General features: G+C 40.5%; 1 protein-coding gene across 9 annotated transcripts in view; it reads right to left on the bottom strand.

Annotated features, from left to right (window-relative positions):
• LOC121286930 (extracellular sulfatase Sulf-2-like) overlaps positions 1–24,616 on the bottom strand; it is a 369,814-nt gene that overhangs the window by 22,139 nt on the left and 323,059 nt on the right. For 8 of the 9 annotated variants that reach the window (XM_041204225.1, XM_041204226.1, XM_041204227.1 and 5 more), the window contains 5 exons: positions 16,032–16,239; positions 11,419–11,647; positions 9,944–10,040; positions 8,764–8,858; positions 4,181–4,246 (listed from right to left, as the gene is read on the bottom strand). In XM_041204225.1, coding sequence (XP_041060159.1) covers positions 4,181–4,246; positions 8,764–8,858; positions 9,944–10,040; positions 11,419–11,647; positions 16,032–16,239 — 695 coding nt within the window. The remainder of the gene's footprint in view (positions 1–4,180; positions 4,247–8,763; positions 8,859–9,943; positions 10,041–11,418; positions 11,648–16,031; positions 16,240–24,616) is intronic. The other variant, XM_041204232.1, reaches the window with a different exon arrangement.

The following is a 24,616-nucleotide window of genomic DNA, read 5'->3' as shown; positions in this document are numbered from 1 at the left end:
TGAGGGAGAGAGTTCCAAAGACTCACGGCCCTCAGAAAAAAATTCTCCTCATCTCTGTCTTAAATGAGTGATCCCTTATTTTTAAATTATGACCCCTAGTTCTAGATTCTCCCTAAAGTGGAAACATCCTCTCCACATCCACTTTGTCAAGGCCCCTCAGGATCTTAAAGGTTTTTAATCTTCTAAATTCCAGTGGATACAAGCCTAGCCTGTCCAACCTTTCCTCATAAGACAACTTGCCCATTTCTGGTATTAGCCTGGTAAAGCTTCCCTGAACTGCTTCTAATGCATTTATATCTTTCCTTAAATAAGGAGACAAATATTGTGCTCAGTATTCCAGATGCGGTCTCACCAGCGCCCTATACAACTGAAGCATAACCTCCCTAACGTTTGTATTCAATTTCCCTCACAACAAATGAAAACATTCTATTAGCTTTACTAATTACTTGCTATACCTGCTTGCTAGCCCTTTGTGATTCATGCATTACGACACCCAGATCCCTCTGCATCTCAGAGCCCTGCAATATCTCACCATTTAGATAATAAGCTTCCTTTTTATTCTTCCTGCCAAAATGGACAATTTCACATTTGCCCACATTATACTCCATTTGCCAGGACTTTGCCCACTCACTTAACCTGTCTATGTAACTTTGTAACCTCCTTACATCCTCTTCACAACTTAATTTCCTACCTATTTTGTGACATCAGTAAATTTGGCAAACATACCATCTTGCCCCTTCATACAAGTCATTTATATAAATTGTAAAAAGTTGAGACTCCTGCACTGATTCCTGTGGCACACTACTCGCTACATCCCGCCAACCAGAGAAAGACCCATTTATGGCTACTCTCTGTTTTCTGTTAGCAATCCAATTTTCTATCCATGGTGATATGTTACTCCCTACACCATAAGCTTATATTTTCCGCAAAAACCTTTGATGTGGCCCCTTATCACTTGCCTTCTGAAAATCCAAGTACAGTATATCCACCGGCTCCCCTTTATCCACAGCACATGTGAGTTCTTCAAAGAACTCTAATAAATTGGTTAATCATGATTGCCCTTTCACGAAACCACGCTGGCTCTGCCTGATTGCCTTAAACCTTTCTAAGTACCTAGCTATAACACCTTTAATAGTAGCATCTAACATTTTCCCTATGACAGATGTTAAGTTAACTGGTCTGTAGTTACCTGAAGCATGAACTAAAGCATATTTTCAAGTCTTTTATCACAGCAAGGAAAAACAAGAGAAACAGCTCTACATCACAGTTGTACTTATTGTGTCACACTCAAATTACACACTTATTTTTCCAATGCAATTATAAACCATTACCATTTTCAGGCTCATCTGCAACAATGATAGTTGATGAAGGGGATCATTTTATAAGCAATTAGGATCTCTATTAATGCTACAGATTGTCTTTCACTAATGGTCTTATCCACAGATCTCAGGCTTGTTAGAACACCACCCAGAACTACATGACCTTAATATGCAAACTGCCCACTGCAGGACCATCCATCACAGGCCCTCCTGCATTGAACACTCAACCCTTCTTAAGTAGCCAAACTGGAAAGGTGACCATAGCAAGAAGCATCCCTACCACAACTAGTGGAATTAACCATGGCTCTGGAATTATTCTATAACTAATGACACTGTTGTAGATTGTGTCCAAAACAATTGCTTCCAAGCTCCGTGAATTGGTTTGAACTGCTAGGGTTGGATCTTTGAAATAATGGCCAGAATTTGCTGAGAAAATAATAGGATGTGAATGACATCTGTCATCATTAACATGCAAATCAGCTAGAAACTTATGGTGAAGAGGAGATATCCCATGAATTGCAAATTGTCACAAGTTGTTGGACAATTTGCGCTGCTCATCATCAACCTTGTAAAAATGACATCTTGCTCTTAACTTCCCTCTGAGTTCCATAAAGTAGCTACATTTGCAAACTACTCCTTCAATTTGCCATGGAAGATCTAGAAATTAATAGCATAAGCATCCTTTTGACGATGTGATAATTGTTCATGATTGCCATTCAACACCTCTTGTCCAAAAAGTGAACAATTAAAGGTCTTGAGTCTCATTCCTTCAGGTGATGAATTGCTGTTGCAGATTTTACAAATGTTTAACTATTGTTGGCCTTGTTGCTCACCAAGGATTCAGATGGCCTGTTGCCTCTGCTCTGCCATTGTATCAGTTGGCACATCCAGCACAAAACATTTTTCACTGTAACTCCTGCCACCAACCAGAAAGGCATCAGGGACAGTTGCACATGTGCATTTGGCCTGTACAGGGGCCACCAGTGCATGCACAGATTCTCCCACTAAGATGGTGCGTGCACACCATTTTTCTCCCAGGCCAGTTTAACAGTGCAACTTTAATCACTAAATTAACCACTATACAATATTTTTCTTTTAATTTATTGGAACAAGTTGAACAAATGTACATGTTAGAAAGCCTTTGTGCAGGGAATTCTTACACAAGCTGGTTAGTTCAATTGGTACCCTTAATTCCAGGGTCATGGTATTGAGCTCCACATTGGGTGGTGATTTGTTTCTTAACTATTTTATTTAAAATACTTTTTCACTGATTTTTTTTTAATCAGTGGTGAAACTGCACAGTTAAGACCACATAGCTTTGGTTCCCAAGGATGACTCTTACCCAAACCAATTGGTTGCTGGGGAGAAAATATCTATTTTTGCCCTTACAATAACCTGGCTGTTAAAATGGTTGCTCTCTGAGTAGTTGCAACTTTTTTCCAATAACTAATTTTGTTGTTAAGGAGACCCTTATAAGATACCAGTTTGCAAAAAAAAAAGCATAGCTCAGTGACAGAAAGCACGGCTGCACTTAAACGAATTTCTCACTTTAAACAGCCTGGCACTGACACTGCATCTGCACATGTGCAGGAGCTGGAGGAAAAAGTCTAATTTTCACACTATAAGATACTCAACTCCAGCAAATTCCAGGCCAGTTTCCTTGTTGGTAACTGGACAACTGAAAATTTCAGAGACATCATGTTCCCTGTCTGGCAGCCTGGAAACCCTGCTGGAGAGGTCAAGAGAACACGTCTCTGTGCTCCTGACTTCTAGAAACAGGTTTGAGTAACCTGCGAAGGAGCTGGTTGATAAAATAAATTTGTTGGACTACTGAACAATATGAAGATGCACGTTTGAATGTGCAACTGTAAACAAGGCTGGATATTAAAGAATTGATTTCTTTACCATTTATGAAGTCTAAAATATTTCATAACATGCCCTATGCACTTGAAAATTCTATTTCCAACTCTTTTTTCCAAAGCCACAAATAGTCTATTTATATTTTGGCTCATGGTGTATGACACATGGCATTCTCTATCTGACAGGACAGCAGATCATTGGGATGTAAGTATGTTTTATTTTAAACTCAGTACACTAAAGTGAATAATTCTCATTTTCACAAAATTTTGCTCAATTATATTTACAGACTAAAATCACTGTTGTCAACAATAGTGGATGAAAACATTTGTATGATGCTCTTCTGTTTATTGTTATTATCCACAGTAATTTTTATCTAGTGTGTTATGGAAAGATTTGAAATGATGCAGCAGTTTCTTTAATAACAAAGATATTCCACACATTATTGGCAGTTTAACTTTAAAATACTTTAAAAACTTTAACTTTAAAGTTTTAACTTTAAATGTTAGCATGTGGTGCAAGATCACAGCATCACAGAAGTAATATGATATTTTCTGTTTGCTAAAATTTAGATGAGGATTTCAAATTATTGTCAATAAACAACTCAAAAGCAGCAAACAATTCCAAACACCACTGTTTAATAACAGATTTGTCAACAAATCCGATTGTGAAATTTCACCATTTAATTGCATCATTTCTTTGGGTTACTTGTTTGAAGCAGAAGCTAATAAAAACAAATGCTAAGGTTTTGATTTAATTGTTAGTGGTGATTGGAAGAGGATTACCCTCCTCAAGCCAATGCTAAGCAGATGTGTAAAGTCAGAAAAGGCTCAAGTTGAACCAAGGAGAGCAACAGTTTGCCAATCATTTAGATCTACGATAAATGAGAGCTTCGACATATGCATTTGAAGTGCAGAGGATCAGATGTTCTGGAAAATGTCACTGGATACTTAGGACCTCTATATTAGCATATTCCTTAGTTATTGAGTTAATAAAGAACTTACTTGAAGGGATGATTAGCTCCTTTGTGCTTGAGCTTTCCTTTCATTCCCTTATGTTTAGAGGGAAAACTACAACAAAGAACACAAAGACGATGGCAAAAATATTTTATATGCAATGTAAATAGGTATGTGAAAGGTTCATCACAATCTTCATCATTATCATTGACTTTTTACCCCACAAAAAGCATACTTAAAGAGTACGTAGCAAAGGCTATGAATGTTATTGAAAGCTATCTGTTACTGTGACCTATACCTCATTTTAGCAGAAAGCGTTGTTGAGCACACAAATGCCAGTAGTGAACTGGTTGCTACAGGATCCTGCAAATGTCAATTGTATTTTTTTAAATCACCACCTTCACCCGACTAAAACACAAGGACATAAGGAATAGAAGCGGAAGACACCATTCAGTCCCTTGAGGATGTTTCAACATTCAATATGATTATGGCTGATCATTTATCTCAATTCCACCTTCCTGCCTGGTCCCCATAATCCCTTGATTCCCCTGAGGGATCAAGATTGAGATTGATGGATTTTTGAAAACACCCAATGATAAATTATCCACAATTGTCTGGGTTAACAATTCCAAAGATTCACAGCTTCTCCTCATCTCAGTCCAAAACGGCCAACACCTTATCTTGTGCCTTCGTGTTCTAGATTCCCCAGCCAGGGAAAATGACCTCGTAGTGTCAACCTTGTCAAGCCCCTTCAGAATCTTGTACCTTTCAATAATATCATCTCTCATTCTTCTAAACTCTCAACTTTCTCAGCCTCCCATCATAGGACAACGCACTTATCCCAAGAGCTTTGGCTGTACTGCTTCCAAGGCAAGTATATCCTTCCCTAAATATGGAGATCAAAACTGCATACAGTATTCCAGGTGTAGTCTCACCAAAGTACCATACAACTGTAGCAAAACTTCCTCATTCGTGTACTCCAATCCCCTTGCAATAAGGGTCAATGGGCCAACATGCAATTTGTCTTCCTAATTGCTCGTTGTACCTGCATGCTAACTTTGTGTTCCTTGCATGAGCACAGTCAAGTCTCTATGAATATCAACATTTAAAAGTTTCACACCTTTTAAAAAACATTCTGTTTATCTGTGTAAATAACCTTGCATTTCCCCACATTATACTATAACTGTGACTTTGTTTCCCAATAACTTAACATGCCTTATCTCTTTGCAGCTGCTTTGTGGCCTCTTCACAGCTTACATTCCCACCTAACTTTGTATCATCAGCAAACTTAGATACATTACTCGTGGTCTCTTTGTCAAAGTCATTAATATAGGTTGTAAATCTTGGAGGCCCAGCACTGATCCTTGCAGTACTCCATTAGTTACAGCCTGCCAACTTGAAAATGCCCCATTTATCCTACTCTCTGCTTCCATCCATTGATCAATCCTCCAGCCATTCTAATATATTACCCCTAACTCCATGAGCCCTATCTTATCTTTTTGTATGGCTCCTTATCAAATGTCTTTTGTAAATCCAAGTATATTTTAACTATGTGTTCCCCTTTATCTATTCTACTCGTTACGTCCACAAACACTGTAATAAATTTGTCAAACACAATTCCCCATTCATACAATCATGTTGTCTTTGTCTAATCATTCAATGATTTTCTAAGTGTATTATTCATTCATCTGCACTCTGCCTGAAGGGAAGTCCTTGATGCTTCACCCTGACCTGTTTTCTTGGCAGTTTTTGTCCATGGTGGTTCGCCATTGCCTTCCACTCGCAGGGGTAGGACAAGAAGGCAGGTCTCAAGTCTACTTCAGCCAGAATCAAATCCATGCTGATGATGTTATTCTGAGCCAACATTAGCCATCTAGCCAACTGAGCTAATCGCCCCCAAGGCTTCCTTAATCATGGATTCCAGCATTTTTCTGACGACTGATGTCAGGCCAGCTTTTTAAAAATTATTTATTTGTTCATGGGATGTGGATGTCACTGGCTAGGTCAGCATTTATTGTCCATCCCTAATTGCCCTTGTTCAGAAGGCATTGATGTGGGTCTGGATGTGGGCAGATTTCCCTCCCTAAAGGGCATTAGTGAACGAGATGGGTTTTTATGACAATTGTTTCATGGTTGTCATTTTTAATCCCAAGTTTTTAAAAATTGAATTCAAATTTCACCATTTGCCATGGTGGGATTATGAACCCAGGTTCCTAGACCATTACCCTGGGTCTCTGAAATACCTGCACAGTGACAATACCACTACGCCACTGCCTCTGTAGTTCTCTGTTTCTTCGCACTCGCTTTCTCTGAACAGTGGTTCTACATTTAATAGCCTCCAAACCGCTAGGACCACTTTAGAAACTAGAGAATTTTGGAAAGTAATAACCACTGCATCCACTATTTCTGCAGATACCTTTTTTTAGAAACCTAGAATAAAGGCCATCAGGTCCTGGTGAATTTTTTTTGGCTTTCAGTCCCTTAAGTTTCTTCAGTACTTTTTCTCTGCTGATATTGGTTATCTGAAGTTCTTTACCTTTATTAGCCCCTTGACTTCCTTCTATTTGTGGTGTGAAATTTGTGTGTCTTCTACCATGAAAATAACAGGCACAAAATATTAATTCAACATCTCTGCCATTTCCTTATTCCCCGTAAAAAACTCCTGTCTCTGCCTCTAAGGGACAAACTTTTACTTTAGCTACTCTTCTTTTTCTATACCAGTAAAAGCTCTGACAATCTATTTTTATAATCCTGATTAATTTACTTGCAATTCTATGTTCTCCCTTTTTATCAGCACTTTGGTGGCACCTTGGCAGTTTTGAAACCACTCCCAATCCTCAGGCTTACTATTAATATTACAACCCTCTTCTTTAATCTAATACTAACCTTACCATTAGTAAGCCACAAATGGGCCTATCTCACTGAGTTTTCATTTTTTAATGGAATGTATCTTTGTTGGACATTTTGAATATTTCTTCAAATGTTTTCTACTGTTTATTTATCACTGCACATTTAAGTTCATTCAGCTGATCAACCTTAGCCAGCTTTCTCCTCCTACCTATGTAATTGGCTGTGTTTAAGATTCTTGTTTGGGACTGCAGTATGTTGCTTACAAACTTTATTGGCAGGATTTTTAGCCCCAGTTGGGGACAAGCAGAGAGGCAAGCTGGTGCGGAAATCTGCATCACCGGCCGGCATGATGGTTTTCCAAAACCATCCCAGCCTCATGCCATTTTCTGATGGTGGGATAAGTGGAGTCAGCATGACTACTCGCCTAAAAGTAGTGGTAGCTAATGTAGCTGGTTAAAAGCCTACTAAGGCAATTTTTAGTTGGCCTTTGGGCTTCTGGGGGCATTGGGGTATGGCCCAGCTGCCTGGAGACGTTCCCCTTCCACAATAACAGCCTTGCTGCTGATTCTATTTTTTATTTAAAAGTTGGAGAGAGGGTGCCTCCATCTTGAGGTGCCCTGTCCTTCTCTTATCTGAGAAGGTAGCCTGCTGCTTCTGCAGTACTGCAGGGCCTCTTATTGGCCCTCCAGGTTTGAGAGCCTGCCCACCAACATTAATTTGATGGTGAATCAGCTCTCTGGCCACTAATTGGCCAATTCAGGGAAAATCACAGTGGGTGACTTCCAGAGAGTTCAGGCCTCTGACCCTCATTTGACCCTGATGTCGGGGTCCCGAAGCCCTTGAGGAATATATTACCCAATATGGAATTTGATTATATTATAAAACTATATATATATTTGTGTATTAGACTGTAATGTTTTGGATGCTAGCTAGAAAAGATGAGGATGAGAGGAACAGGCCAGCAGCAAGCGCAAACAGCTCAGTAAGAATTTCATAAGGCTTCATTAGTTTTAAAAATGGCTGATTTAAAGGATAGGCAGGTTAATTCTATTGGACCTGTTCCACTGTTAATTAAATGATTTACTAAATGTACAGAAAGTTTTGTAAATAGGCCAGAATTAAATTCCCACATGTCAACATGTGGGAACACCCACTCTGATCAGGTGTGGGGGAGTGAGAATCTGCCTGAAGCAGGCCCTGGCAAAGCCAGCATCCAGTGTATCCAGATCCCAGCCAGTTTTCCACCTCCTTCATTGCACTCCTGGCAGACTTACACTGGGTGTAGGCTGCTGTACCCTGGAGAAATTGGGGTATATTTAACCAAAATGAGGTCTGGATTATAATTCACCGTGCCTTCCAGTGGTAAGACTTAAGTTCATGTGGTGAATTCATCAGGGAAGGGCGAAATAGAATGTAACCTAGAAAACGCTTAGCACTTTTTAGGTGTTTGTTACTCAACTGCTTTGGCTGTCACGTTGGTTCAGCTCACTCCTGTCTACTCTCAGTATGGTACATGCTAGGCAGAACCAAACAAAAGGAATAGAAAAAAAGTACCACTAAAAAGGGGGGGCATGCTGGCCGCGGGGAGGGGGGGTGACAGAAAATTATTAAAATGATTGAAAGTCATGTTATCATTTTGAGTGATAAGTGATAAATATCAATCCATTGTTCAAAATGTCTTATTACATTGAATATATTTGGGAAATCCATATGAAAATTAATATATGGAAAGAGGACTATCCTAGTGTCACAATGAAGGAAGCTGCAATTTCAAAACGAACCTCATCCTTGAACAGTCACATTCTTCAGGTCTTTTTTTCTTCAAGTGACCCCTGACCTCTCGTAAATTCTTTATTTTAGTTTGGAGGGTTTCGATCTAAGGACAGAGGTAAAGGGAGGATTACCTGCTTATAGCATTCAACCACTGAAAATAAGCTTTTATGTGGTGCAGATTGTACAAAGCAAACTTTTATTATTACATTTAAAACAATGTTCCACTCCTTGAATAAAATAAGAAAACATTAAACAACACAAAGGTCATTCAACACATCAAACTCACAATTTCTGACAGACCATACTGAGCTTGCCCTTTTGTGTACCTTATCCAAGTTATTTAATTGAGAGCAGGAATAGCTAGAGTTTTTTTCAAGAAGAAAATAATCTGGAAAATTCATACCTGAATCCCAAAGGTAATCAAGCAAAAACCCCAAGATATCAGTTTAATAAATACAATCTACATCACTCAGCACAGACTGACTGCAATCCACAGGCACCATTCCAATGGCCCCAGTAAGATTAGGTTAATATGGTTCCAGACAGTATTTTATCATCCTTATCGATACTTATAACCTTTATCCAGTTCTTTACCAAGTATTCATCTAGTTTCGTTTTTAAATGTGTAATTGACATAGCATTAACTGCTGGGAGCTTATTCTATGTATCTACCGTTCTGTGGGGAAAAAGACACTGCCAATCTGAAGTCTTACTTGAGGCTTGCTCACTTTATACTTGTCTCCTCTATTTTTCTGGTCCTAGTTAAAGCTAGCTGTATGATCAGAAAACAAACATTTTGAAGTATGAGATTTTTCACAACCTATTTACTGTACTAAATTATAGAGTTGCTCAAATAATTGATATAATTCAATGTTAATACTTTTTAACATAAATTTAATGATTTAACACAGAAATTAATCTTAACTACAAATCAGCTAATTATCTCAGAATGAAAACAGGATTTGCAATGCAAACATTTGGCAAATTCAATGTAAATGTACAAATGAATTATGAATAAAAAATATTTTTACATGAAAATATTCCAAACTATACATAATGCATGCCAAGAATAATTTAACATTAATAATTAATAATTAATTTTGAGATCACTGAAATTATTTACATTATTTACATAGCCTGGTAAATTTCCATGTGAAATTTGCTACTAATGATTTCCCTGTAACTAACCTCATGGTCAATGTGTAATTTGTGATCCTTCCATGCTTGGAGTGATTTGTACAGATCTCGGTCACACTGAACGGTCTCGTTGGCCAATATGTAGCACCTATAATAACAAAACAATTGGTTGTGTAGTTCCTTGCTGTTATTCAACGCATTCACTGTATTCAGTAATGTTGCGACATTTAAAAATATTGTGATAGTCAATAGCATTGCATCATAACAGCTAACAATATAGCATCCCAAGGTGCTTCACCAGGGTGTTATAAAGCAAAATTTAAAACCAAGTCACACAATGCAATATTAGGGCAGATGGCCAAAAGTTTGCTTAAAGAGGTAGGTTTAAGGGGTGTCTTAACGGAGGAAAGAGCAGTAGAGAGGCAAAGAAATTTAGCAAGGGAATACCAGAGCTTAAGGCTTTAGTACCTGAAGGCACAGCCACCAACGGTCAGCAATTAAAATGGGGCATGCCCAAGAGGCCGGTATTAGAGGAGCACCGATATCTCGGAAGGTTGTGCAACTGGAAGTGATTTCAGGAAAAGGTAAGGGAAAGGCAATGAAGACAATTGAAAACAAGGGTGAGAGGTTTAAGATCGAGGCGTTGTTCAACTGGGAGCCAATGTTGGTCAGTGAGCACAGGGGTGATAGGTGAATGGGACTTGGTGTGAGTTAAGATAGGGGCAGCAGAGTTTTGGATGACCTCAGAGCTATGGAGAGTAGAATGTAGGAGACCAGCCAGGATTACATTGTTATAGTCAAGTTTAGAGGTAACAAAGGCATGAATGCGATTTTCTGCAGCAGATGAGTTGAGACAGGGGCAGAGCTAAGCAATGTTACAGAAGTGGAAATAGGTGGTCTTATTGATGGTGTGGATATGTGGTCAGAACATCACCTCTGGGTCAAAAATGACACTAAGGTTGCGAATATTCTGGTTTATCCTCAGAGTTAGTTGCCAGGGCGAGGGATGGAGCCAGTAGCTAGGGAACAGAGCTTGTGGTGGGGACCGAAAACAATAGTTTTGGCCTTCCCAATATTTAACTGAAGGAAATTTCTACTCATCCAGTACTGGATGTCGGATGAGTAATCTGATAATTTAGTGACAGTGGAGGCGAGAGAGGCAGGGGTAAGGTAGAACTGGATGTTGTCACTGTACATGTGAAAACTGACACTGTGTTTACAGATGATGTCACCAAGGAACAGCTTGTAAATGAGAAACAGGAGGGGGCCAAGGATAGATCCTTGAAGAACACCAGAGGTAATGATATGGGAGGTGATTGCAGGTGATTCCGTGGCTGTGATTGGATAGTTAAGAATGCAGTCATGTAATATTACAGAATTTAAGACCCATAAAGAAGCACACAGATACATTTTCTTGGCTTCCATGCTGTTGAATGGTATATGAATGAGATCAGATATGGACGAAGGAATAGGTTTTGGGGAATATTGGCTCAATTAAATAAACAGAGAAAATAATGGCAACTTACTTATGTGTCACTTTAATTGAACTGGGTACAATTAATTCATTACTATTGCCAGTGCCACTGCTTTCACCCATGTTCTCTTCTTCCTCATCAGCTACATCATGTCGCTTAGTGATGTTCTTTGACACAACTGGGTCAAATCCCTCATCCAGATCCAGGTCATAAACTTCTCCCTCAAGTTCAATGGATACTGAACGAATTGACCTATTCCTTATGTAGCTTTGCTTAAATTCTGAAATGTAAAAATTTTATTTGATAGAACAAATTTTGGAGTTAAGAAATGCAGTTTTGAATTTGTAATGAACAGACACCAAACTTTCAGAAATTGCCATCACAAACTGCTGATTGATTGAAACGTAACAGGATGTGATGTTTCATCTTGCAAGACCATTGGCAGTGGGGTATACTAAGAGAGATTCACTGCTTACGTTATTTCTTTTAGCATGCACTTCCTTAATGTAACACTTGCCTGATCATGTATTGTTGATACCGCACCTACTGTTGCAAGATCCTCTGACTCACCATGACAACGAGAAATCTGCCAGCAATATTTTGAAAAACACGAGACAGGATTTCCTGCTGCCATTCTGCCGAATGTTGGGCTAATGTGGGGGTTGGCAAGAGTGAAAAACTTTATCACTGGTCATCACCACGAGGTGCCTTTTTAACCATAAATGATGGAAGCTTTTGAATTTATCTGCCCAAATATGGGCACGTCTATTAAACGTGGGTGGTACCGGTCGGATAACATTGGGCGTTCTTTTTCTGGTGTTTGTCACCATGGTGATGTAGCTAGTACTGCTCTCGATAGCAAAAGGGAATTAAAAATGTAAACTGAGGGAGTTGTGATGCATTATGGGGCAATTCATTATACTCCTTTCTCCATGAATTTTAAAATATGAAAAACTGTGCTCCTTCCAACTGCCAGATTCTCCCCTCACCCCTGAACAAAATGCTAAAATCATGGTTGGGGATTACAGGATATCAAAATAAAGTTAAAGCTATGAATGGAAACAGCAAAACTGATGAAAACGGGGAATCTAATATTGGAAGTATATTCAGAAAGTGGAACTTTCCTAGTATCGGCCATGTACATACAGTGCTGTATTCTAGAAATATCCCAACAACACTTGTCATCTAAATCAATGTTATTTTAAACTTAAGAATTTCTACTCGTACTTTATATAGTTGGGTCTTCAGATAATGTGTTTGGCAAAATAATGAAGAGAACTGACCCACTGTGAGAAAAGACAATCACATAGGGATCTAGCTGGAGGAAGTAACAAAGGAAGGCAAAAGGAAACCAAAATAAAAATGTGAAGATAAAGACAAAAAGGTCAAAGGTAGGTGAGACATTGAAAAAAAAATGGAAAGGGGATGAGAGGATTCTGAAAAAAGATTAATAGGACTAGTTGTTCGTGAGGTAGCAGGGAGAACATTTATTTAAATAACAGAATAAATTAAACAAAATGGTAGACGATAAGAATAGAATTGAAGGAAGGGGAACAGATGTTTTCCTTTCACTTTTTAAAGTCAATATTTCATTTCTGCTGCTTAGCCAAGGGATAAGTAAATTTCTAGATTATTTTTCCTGATGAGATTTATACATGGATCTCTATTCAAGTCAAATATTAACTTGAGTTACCATTGCTGTTGCATAAGATAACCCCTAGACGTCACTAGAAGACAGCAAAACTGAGCCAAGTGAGCCAAGAGTCAATTTATCTTTTGAGTGTCTTGTTTTTTCAGGAACTGCCAATTAGATAGAACAAGGCTTTTACAGCCTGCAATATGAAATAAGCAGAATGTCGTTCATGTAAGTAAACACAATTATACACTGGAAGTTGCAAGCTAGTTTGAACATTTGGGGTGGGAAGTGGAAATTGTGGGTTCAGAAGCCAAGATGGGTGGCAATCCATCTGCCCCATTCTCTTTCCGATTCGCAATCTCCACCACAGAGCTTCAATAGATAGATCTTAATTTCTGGACCTCAGCTGAATGCTCAACACTGACTCTCTCCCAATACCAGTTAGCAGGAGTCAAAATTCATTGGGGCCACCGGGGGTGGATGTTGTGGTGATAGTCTGCTGCTGGGTGCTGGAACTCAATGAAATGCTCAATGGCAAGATAAGTGAGGAAGGTTCATGGTCATGGGAGGGTGGCAGGAGTAGAGACAGTATATGAAAAAGAGGCCAAAGTACTTTTGTTGGGGCCAGGAAGAACACTCCTGCTACAACTGGCCCACAAGAGTCCTATAAAAGGTTAAGAAAAGCAAACTTACTTGGGCCTTTTGTGGCCAAGTTGTTGCTTACCACCAGTGTTTGCTGCCTGGTCTGAGGCTGCATGCCCTTACTCTGGCCCACAGTTAAAATAGTGTATGCAGCCTATGATGTCACTCGGGTGCAACTTCATGCAATTGGGTCTCCACTCCTTTGGGGTGGGTGGCCTTCCCATGCTGAATTCAGGCAAAAAATTGCAGGGTAGGAGAGGGGCAGGAACATGTTGTCAACAAAGCACAAATACCTATGCCATCTTAACTCCCTGCTTATACCATGGTCAGGGCAGTGGGTTAAAAATCAGGCTTCAAAATTAGCTCATGTTACATTTTAAGAAAATCTCTAAGTTACTATATTATACTATCATGATTTATAACTACAAATAACTAATCATTATAATGGTTCAGTAACATAGACTATGCTGTTTGCTGTATTTGATAGATTGAATAATCAACAATCTATATGTGAATAGATAATTTCCTATTTTTGACACCCAAGAAACCAACATGGTTATTTCATCAGAATGTTTTGGCAGCTATAGGAACAAGCTGTTCTATTTATATCATTCTTTAGGTTGGTCTTAAATGTTGTGGCACGCAGAATATATATTGCTGAAGGGTCATGAGGACTCGAAACGTCAACTCTTTTCTTCTCCGCCGACGCTGCCAGACCTGCTGAGTTTTTCCAGGTAATTCTGTTTTTGTTCAGACTATATATTTCCATTTTTCAGTAAAGCACACACCTCAAAGTAGGATCAATTATATTGTAAGAAATGTTTTCCCAAATTGCATACTTTTATGCTTAATTTAACCTTGCAACAGTGAGGCACCAACTGCTAGGCCTGCAAATGGATATGCTGTCCTACCTGGCAATGTGGAAAATTGCCCAGGTATGTCCTCTATACAGAAAAGCAGGACAAATCTAACACGGCCAATCACCACCCCATCAGCCTACTCTTGATCATCAGTAAAGCGATGGAAGGGGTCACCGAAAGTGCTATTGAGCAGCACTTGCTTAGCAACAGCCTACTCCCTGACACTCAGTTCAGGTTCCGTCAGGGTCACTCAGCTACTGACCTCATTACAACCTTGGTTCAAACATAGAGAAACGAGCTGAACTCAAGAGGTGATGTGAGAGTGACTACCCTTGACATCAAGACAGCATTTGACCGAGTGTGGCATCAAAGAGCCCTAGCAAAACTGGAGTTAATGGGAATCAGGGGAAAAACTCTCCACTGTTTGGAGTCATATCTAGCACAAAGGAAGATGGTTGTGGTTGTTGGAGGCAATCATCTCAGTTCCAGGACATCACTGCAGGAGTTCCTCAGGGGGGTGTCCACAGCCCAACCATCTTCAGCTGCTTCAATGACCTTCCCTCCCTTATAAGATCAGAAGTGGGGATGATTGCTGATGCTTGCACAATGCTCTGCACTGTTTATGACTCCTCAGATACTGAAGCAGTCCATGAACAAATACAGAAAAAGCTAGACAATATCCAGGCTTGGGCTGACAAGCAGCAAGTAATGTTCGCACCACACAAGTGCAAAGCAATAACCATCTCCAACAAGAGAGAATCTAACCATCATCTTTTTACATTCAATGGGATTACCATCACTCAATCCTCCATTATCAACATCCTGGGGATTACCATTGACCAGAAACTGAACTGGACTAGCCATATAAATACAGTGGCTACGAGAGCAGGTCAGAGGCTAAGAATCCTGCGGCGGGTAACTCACCTCCTGACTCCCCAAATTCTGCCCACAATCTACAAGGCACAAGTCAGGAGTGTGATGGAATACTCTCCACTTGTCTGGATGAGTGCAGCTCCAACAACATTCAGGAAACATGACACCGTCCAGGATAAAGCAATTTGCTTGATTGGCACCCCATCCACAAACATTCATTCCCTCCACCACCGAAGGAGTGGTAGCAATGTGTACCATCTACAAGATACCCTGTAAGAATTTACCAAGGCTTTATGGAAAGCACTGTCCAAACCCTCAAATGCTACCATCTAGAAGGACAAGGGCAGCAGACACATGGGGACACCACTGCCTAGAAGTTCCCCTCCAAGACACTCACCATCCTGACTTGGAAATATATCACCATTCCTTCACTGTCGTTGGGTCAAAAGCCTGGAACTCCCTCCCTAAAAGCAGAGTGGGTGTACCTACACCACATGGACTGCAGCAGTTCAAGAAGGCAGCTCACCACCACCTTCTCTAGGGCAATTAGGGATGGGCAATAAATGCTGGACTAGCCAGCAATGCCCGCATCCCATGAATTAATAAAAAAGATGCCTTTTCTTTTACACAGTACAAGCATATCAACCACTTACTTCGCTTGGAGAAAAGTGTCTGTTTCTGTCGCGGTCCTGGGCTCATTTTGGATCCATTTTCTTCACAATCGCAATCTCCTCCATCAGTATTGTAGTACTTGGACTGGAAACGGCTGGATCTCTTCTTGTCAGAAGCTGCTGTGATGGCCATTCCTTTGCACTTGTGAAGTCGAAGCTTTCCTGTGGAGTCCTCCACACACTGCCATTTCTAGAATAATGATCACTTCATTAGATTGTAGTAAATGGCCTAAGGCCGCAAGGCAGCATAGATTTTTTAATTCAAGAAAAACTCATTAAAATATCGGGTTCCATCGAGCAGTGGCTTAGTTTTCACAGGAATAGGGAGGGATAAGAAAAAAATCAAGTTAGATTTCTTGTTTTTGATCCTATCCAGCAAACTTTGCTGGAAACTGAGTGCTTAAATGTATTATGATCTAATATCCTCTGTAATTAAATAGCTCGTGGATAATTATTGTCTGGGTTTTCATATGAAGAATAGTGACTGGGATAAGCCACCCGATGACTGCTGGGCACATGGAGCATCATTTGTGGCTGTTTTGGGGGGAGGAGAGAAAAATTTGGGAGGGGAGTATTGATTCCATGGTGACCCAGTGCACTGTGCCATGGAGGACTAAGATGGATGCTTGTGTGAACAATTTACACAACAGTCTCATTCACATTGTAAAAGGGACAATGGGTTATGATTGAAGCCACTCCGAACTATTTTTCGGTACTGTAGTCAGTCAGTCAGCAGTAGTGGTAAAGTGTTGCTGAGTAAGTGGCTGTGGGGCAGTGCATAAATGTCAGTGAGCACGTCGTCTCCTGCCTCCTTTCCAAGTGGAGAAAAATGTCTACCAGAAACAAGGGGAGAAAATTAAAAATATAAAATGGGGAGCTCTTCAAACAAAAATCTTTGAAAAATCAAAGATTTTGAAATGGTAAATGATAATTAATGTATCCTACTCAAAAAGTGATTGATGTTGAGATGCAGGATTCATGATATGGTGGAGTGATGAGGTAGAGATAAAAGCCAATGCAGGAGACTAAAGCAATATTTTCATTATTATGATCAAGAGTATTTGTGGTCCAGCTTTTAACCCATTCACACAGACAAGCTGCGTTCCACTTACCTGGTGTTTTGCATTATGAGACTAATCATTCTATTTTTTGGTGTAACACTCTTCTAAGTGCAAGTATACTGGGGGTTAAATTGAATGCATCCCCAAAAAGGGGCACTGGGATTACAATGCTTGATAAACTCTGCCCATCAATTGCAATGCAGGTGGCACAGCGACTTTATTCTGCCTGCTCATTTGAATGATTTCTGTGACCAGTTAGTGCTAACTATGCTGTTCAATGGTTGGACACATCAACAGGAGGCCAACATCGTGAGTAACTAACAGCATTTAAAGTTAGCCTGTACTATTTAAAGGGGAGGTGCATTGTGGCTGCAGCAGGTCCTGGGAGTCATGGCTGAGGAGAATCCAACCTGGGAAAGAGCACAACAGGGAAGACAGTTGTTTTGGTGTTGTACATGGTGGAGGAGATGGAAAGGAGGAGAGATGTCTTGTTTTTTCAGAGGGGGAAGGCTGTCCTCCAGACACACAGTCCAAAAGCAGTGAGAACAGATAGCCCTGGAAGTCAATGTCAAGAGTCAAGCTGTGAGAGTCTGGATGCAGTGATGTCAGAAGTTCAAAGACTTCACAAGCGGTCAAGGCCAGTGACATATTCCAACCCAATGCACCAGTAGCCTCGGCAACTGCTCATATCACCATCCCCCACCCCACCATCACTCATCTAACAGCAATCTCCATCATTCCTAATTTATATTTAACATCCATATGTTGCACCTCACACTCATACACTTAGCACTGTACTGAGCCTCATCCACATTTCACATGTTGCAAACACTGCCAGCTACTCATCCATGACAGCCACATCAGCCAAACAAATTGCGTGACACTCACTGATACATCTTCCTCTCTCTTGCAGGATGAGTTGGCGCACAAATAGAGGCAGCAGGAGCTCATTGGAGCAGGACAGGCATGCCCAAATATCCCACATCCATTGAGGTGACAGATGCTGTCCAATAGTAGGACTGAAACTATCATTCCTAATCCGGCTCCTCACTCCCTGAGTTACAAGCTGCTTTTGGTGTAAACATGCAACTCTTATTTTCTCCTTTCCCCACACCACAACCTTCTGCCATGCAATTCAGGCTGCTGTCATCATGGCTGTAAATACAAAAGGACTTTTGGGGTTTCAAAGATATCCAACAATCTGTCCTCCAGCAAATTACTAGGATCGCTGAGGCATCGCCAGTGACTCCATGAAGCATGAGCATGCTGCACTCTTTAAGACAGACAGAATTTTTCTTCCCACAGCTGCCATATATTCCTCAGTACCCCTGCTGTTGCCTGTCAGCCAGCCAGACTGCTGGCACTTCATAGGAACACAGGATAGGCAAAGGGATGCAAAAGACAAACATTGAGGGAATGAACAAGGGTGATTCATTTAACATTTTATACAATGAGGCGTGATTTCATTAATGCTTTCGGTTTGGAATGTTTATATTGTAGTGGTTTTTGCTTTTTGTATTGTGGCCAAGTGGATGATCAGTGGCAGAGGCAGATACGGTGTTCCTTCACTGTTGCTGGGTCAAAATCCTTGAACTCTTTTCCTAAAAGTAGTGACAGTACCAACACTGCAAGCACTGCAGCAGTTCAAGGTGGTCATTACCACCTCCTCAAGGCTAACTAGCGATTGACAATAAATGCTGACCTCGGCAGTGATGCCCACATCTCATGAACAAATTTTTAAAAGGGCTGTTGGTGATTGGGGAATTGGGGTTTGTCCTCACCCTCCTCCTCATGCTCCTACTCCTCAACTGCTCACGATATAACTGCTAGCAAGGGCTTTCCCCTCATGACGGAAATGTTGTGCTGGATATATTGTTGTCTTTTTGGGTTGGAGTAGTTTCAATAACTCCTGAAGACTGCCAGCTGCAAATGTCCTAACTTTATTGTAACATATTTACAGTTCCAAGAGCGTTCCTTTATACTAGCATCTTTCCATGTGACTTTCTCCTAGTCTCTCAGATCACATCAGCATATATCACTTCTTCTGTGACATCACAAAGACAGTTAGCCCTTTATGGGATTTCATCTAACATACTCTATTAGAATACATCACCCCCAAGACTTTAACGTTCTCTGATGTTCCTGGAAACCCAATGCTTCGGTCTCCTAGTCATTCTGAACATTTCAATGTTTTGAAGTCTTGTAGGAAATGTTGCCTTTTTTGCTCTCTCAGGTAAATGTCATTTTTCTCTCTCTCTCTCTATGTTCTCTCTTCTCTCTTTTTCCTTTGGTTTTTTGAGATTCTCATCTTGTCTGACACAGATAAGCATTGTGCTGCCTTCACTAGTCTACCGTACCTTGTTCTCTTCTTATCTGTAGGGAATAAGGCACTCTCATTCTGCTCAAAAACAGAATTACCTGGAAAAACTCAGCAGGTCTGGCAGCATTGGCGGAGAAGAAAAGAGTCGACGTTTCGAGTCCTCATGACCCTTCAACAGAACCGCCGATGCTGCCAGACCTGCTGAGTTTTTCCAGGTAATTCTGTTTTTGTTTTGGATTTCCAGCATCCGCAGTTTTTTGTTTTTAACTCTCATTCTGCTGTTGTTTCCCTTGAAGACATGCTTTAGGAATTTCAAACCTCATCAATCTTAATTTAAATCTTTGAACTCTTGATGGCATCACTGCAAGCTCTTTTGAATTCAATAGATTTGTGGCCCGTTTCTAACAGAGTGTGAATATCTAGGAGGTAGTCAGCAGATTTCTCGCACGCCCATGTGGCTGTTAATGCTTGATTTTCAATTACTGCAATTCTTGATCACTTCTCTGTATTTGTTAATGAACGTAATGTATAATAGACTGGTCTTCATTTTCCATCTCTTTGTTCCTGAAAAAGTACTTCCACCATTCCTGTAGTGGATGCATCTGCTGTGATAATTGTAGCTAACTCCGGATCATAATGTGCCAATATCTTTGATGACATCAACATCTCCTTGATGTTTTCTGAATGAATTATGATGTGCTTCTTCCCAACACCATTCACTGTCTTGGCATAACAATTGATGTAGTAGCTGTTGAACTCTGTTCAGCTTTTTTTTTAGAAATTCTACCACTTGATTCATCATTCCCACGAACCTTTGTAACTTTGTAATGTTCAGTGGACTGGCCTTTATTCTTGATGCACTCACTATGTGACCGAGAAACTTGATAGTTGGCTGTGAAAATTCACACTTACTGTTGAGTGTCAATCCTGCCCCTTGTAGTTCACTCAGCACTGCTCTCACTTTCATGTAATGCTCAGCTTGAGTGGACCCATGTATCAACATGTCATTCATGTGGCAAACAACTCCTGTGCAAGCCTGCTAAAAGATTTGACATTGTTTTTTGAAAGATCTCTAGTGCTGATGTTATTACAAAGAGTAACCTAGTAAAATAGAATTTTCCAAATGGTGTTGTGGATGTTGTGAGAAGCTTGGACTCCCCTTCTAGTGGTATTTGCCAGAATCCACTGTTAGTGTCTAATTTAGAGAATATTGCGCTCTTCATTAATTTTGCTATTCTCTCATTTACTAGTGCCATTGAATGGACTTCTCTTTCCAAAGCTTTATTGAGTTGTATGAGATCAAGACATTCTTATGGAACGATTTGCCCTTGGAACTGGTACCATCTCTGAGAATCAACTCATTGGCTCTCTTATGGGTGAAATGACACCTTGTCTTATCATTAAGTCGATCTCTTTCTTTACCTTTGGAAGTAATGGTGTGGAATCTTTCTGGGTGTATATTGGTTGCACTTTTGGAGCTAAGTATTATATAATATGTTGCTCTCAGTTTTTCCAATCCTCTAAACAGCTTCAGGAATTCTGTTCTGAAATCTCCTGATTGACCTTCACCATTCTTTATTTCTTCTATTTGCAGATTAGATTCAATTCCATGAATGCCTTTCCACCTGAAGTGAGCAACTCTGATCTTGAAGTGCATACAATACTCCAGTAATTACTTTCTATCTGTGCTTCAAAGTAGTTGTTAGTTCTCCTAGAACCTTCAGTTCTGATCCTCCTGGTCCGTGTAGCTTTTATTGTAAGCTCCCACCTCTGAGCCCAGGTTGTGCATTGGTTGTGACTGAGACATAGGTATGTCTGAACAATAACTGGTTTATTGGATGAACATGACTATGTACAAACATACAACACTATAAGTGTTTGACTAAGCCATGAGCATTCTTCTTCTCGACTCTTGGCTATGTGTCACTTATATCATCATGTGGGCAGTACTGTTTCTCCAGTCCCACACATTAACCCTTTCAACCCTGAACAGAATGGTTGAAGAACTCTCATGTTTAACTGTGGTTCAGTGTCTAAAAGAACTGGAGCTGCTGCTCCTGCATCTAGCTTAAAGTGTGTCCTGTAGCTTCTATCAGGATCTCTGCACTCCAATAGATTCCACTTAATTCTTCAATCTCTCCTAAGAAGGGTCTCTCAATGTCTTGTCAATCTTCAACTTCATAGTCCCGGTTTCTTTTCAAAACTTTTTCATTGAACGTTCTGGCAATTTTTTCTATTCTGACACACTGCCTGAAAACATCCCATCTTTTTGCGCCAAAGTAATTGTGCATCTTTGGCAGAACAATTCCCGTACCCATACCTTTTTCTTCCATACCAGCAACAGCTAATCTGGGCTACTTCCATTAATTGCTTTTCATGTCACATGTGTATCCCTCTCACTATTTTCCCTTTTTTTTTCTGAACGACAAATTCAACTGTATCGGCTACTTTGGTATTCAGGCTGTCCCACCCTCTCATAAAAGCAAAATAATGCAGATGCTGGAAATCTGAAACAAAAGCAGAAAATGCTAGAAAAATTTAGCCGGTCTAACAGCATCTGTGGAGAGAAGAAGTCATACGGACTCAAAGTGTTAACTCTGTTTTTCTCTCCACAGCTGCTGTTAGACCTGTTTTTGTTTCTGTTTTTGTCTCTCTTTCTTTCTCTCTCTCTCCTCTGACTTCAGATCAGTTTTGCCTCCTGATCTCGGCCTATCTACTTAATTGAATCGTTTTCACCAGTGTCAAGCCTTCTTGGAACTGCAAATTATTTGATAATGTATCATCCACTACTCCAACACTATTTTGGTGCAAATCATCTCTTTAAGATTACCATACTCAACAGTCTTCTGCTAATCATTAAAAATCATTAATAAATGCTTCAATGTTTCTCCCATGTCTCGGGGTACTTTTATTGAACTTTGTGCATTCCATGATTGTGTCCTTGTGGAGACTGAAATATGTCTCCAATGCAATGACTTTGAAATATGTGACTATACGCTCATCGATCCCAAGGGTAACTAAAATGTCATTCGCACAGTCGCCCATTGTGTACTAAAGTGTACTGACCTGCTCACAGTTTAACTTCGCTGCATGAACTGATGCAGTGTGAAATCGAGTGAATCTCCTATACCACTTTGGCCATGTTTCAGCTCGATTTAGGCCTGCAACTTTCTCAAATCGCTCCAGTAGAAGGAGAAATTTTTGTATCACCATCTTTTAACGCTTTTACTAAAATATGATACTGCCAGCTGCAAACACTAAATTTATTGTAACTTATTTACAGTTATGACAGCACTCCCTTACACTATTTTCTTTCTATGCTGCTTTCTTTTAGACTGTCAGATCACATCGGTGTGTGATACTTCCTTCTATGACATCACAGCCTATAACAGTTAACTCTTTATGAAACTTAGTCTAACAAACTGTATTATACAACACTGGAGGCCACCATAAAAGATAACACCTGCTCTGCTGGGTACTGCAACGCTCCTCCACAGCTGTCCCAGCAGAAATGTTTCAGTATGCCAATGGGCTGCTTTATACATTTGGTGTGGCAGCAGAGTTTTCACTGCATGCACGCTGCACTCTTGTGTGTCATTGCACACAGGAATCAGTCACGTCATCAGCTGGATAGCTGTTTAAGGTCCTTTTGGTTTTCCTTGGTCACTTAAATGCAGCAGGCACAGTGGACTGCTACAGAATTAATGCAATTTCACTGCTGTCAGGATACCAAGCATTGATCTGCATGATTCACTGCCTTTGGTCACACGCCAGTTGAACTTTGATGGAGTGGAATCCCTTTCGGTTCCAGTTTACAGCAAAGTTGACATATGGCATCCACAAAGTGATATGTGTGTGGTCAATGGCACCCGCACCTTAGGAAGACTGCAATCCTAGTGAAGCCATTTGCTCTTTCTGCTTGCTTGTCTTGGCAGGTGAGAATGAAGTGTTGTTAGCTCTCTTCAAACAGAGAACCTTAGTAGCTTCCATTATGGAACAGTCATGGCAACTACAGGACATTGCAAAAGTCTCCAGCTCCAGTCTGGAAAGCACAAGATGCATATAAAAGCCATGGGCCAGGATTTTTTGGTCCCACTCATGGCGGGATCGGTCATGGGTGGGACAGAAAATTCAGAGAGGCAACCAAACATCCATTGACATTGGTAAGGAATTTCTGGTACTGCTCCCAGCCATGGTTACTTTCACAATGGTAAAGCTGTCCTTGCCTGTATGGAGATTGCATTTGTGTCTACAACAGGTGGCAGATTCTAGTGCGAACATCCTTAATGAAGTGATGAAGCCTATACATCATTCCTCACTTGCATTCAAGTAGGAGAACTGCTCCATGAGCACACTGGGTGGATATTGCCTCCTGCTAAGAGCCCTTCACCACCTCCTCCCTCTTCCAGCAACTTGTCCTGCTCCGTCCAACCTCTCTAAGTTATGCTATATTTTGAGGGGAATCCCTATAAGTGTACCCATGACTGGGAGCAATAGGTTTGTGCAGAAATCTTGAACTCAGCAAAAAGTCCTTGAGCATCTACCACACTAGACTTCTGCAAATTGAAACAAGTATAGAAAGCACCAAACATTTGCAGAATTGTAGCAATAGCCAGAAGAAATCAACAAGCAACCAACCAATCTGTAAGTTGCTGATGATCCATTTAAACAGTGCTGTTGGTCCGTGGTGGAGTGTGTGTGGGAGGTGCAGGTTGGTGGGGGGGGGGCGGTGGTCAGTGGAGGATGGTGATGTTCCTTCCTACTGCTGAATGCAGCTTCGCTCTGCATGATTAAAAGGCATTTGTTGGGGCATTGAGCTGCTAAATGGTACCGGTTGGGTCAAATCAGCATTGCACACTGATTGACATCATGATCTGCCTGCTCTGCATGTTTCTGACAGATGTTCACTGCGTGCGTTAGTCCCTGCATCAATGTACCATTGTGCTCCACAAGTGTGCAAATGCATTGTGGTGCTATTTTGAACTCTAAGGGCAGTCACAACAACCTAAACATGGGTGCTAATGAGCCCACAATGGTTACATATGACATGAGGGCTTAACGGGGCTTAACAGTGCAAGTGAATTTCAAACTTTAATTGAAGAGTCTTGTTGTGTTCACTGGGACAACGTTGTAAAACAAGAGAATGAGTTTCCTGCAAGCAACAATAGGTAGAGGACCAAGAAATG

This window comes from Carcharodon carcharias, chromosome 14, assembly GCF_017639515.1.
Source record: "Carcharodon carcharias isolate sCarCar2 chromosome 14, sCarCar2.pri, whole genome shotgun sequence".
NCBI lineage: Eukaryota > Metazoa > Chordata > Chondrichthyes > Lamniformes > Lamnidae > Carcharodon > Carcharodon carcharias.
Note: the sequence above shows the minus strand (reverse complement) of the source record. Positions and strands in the feature narration are given on the sequence as shown.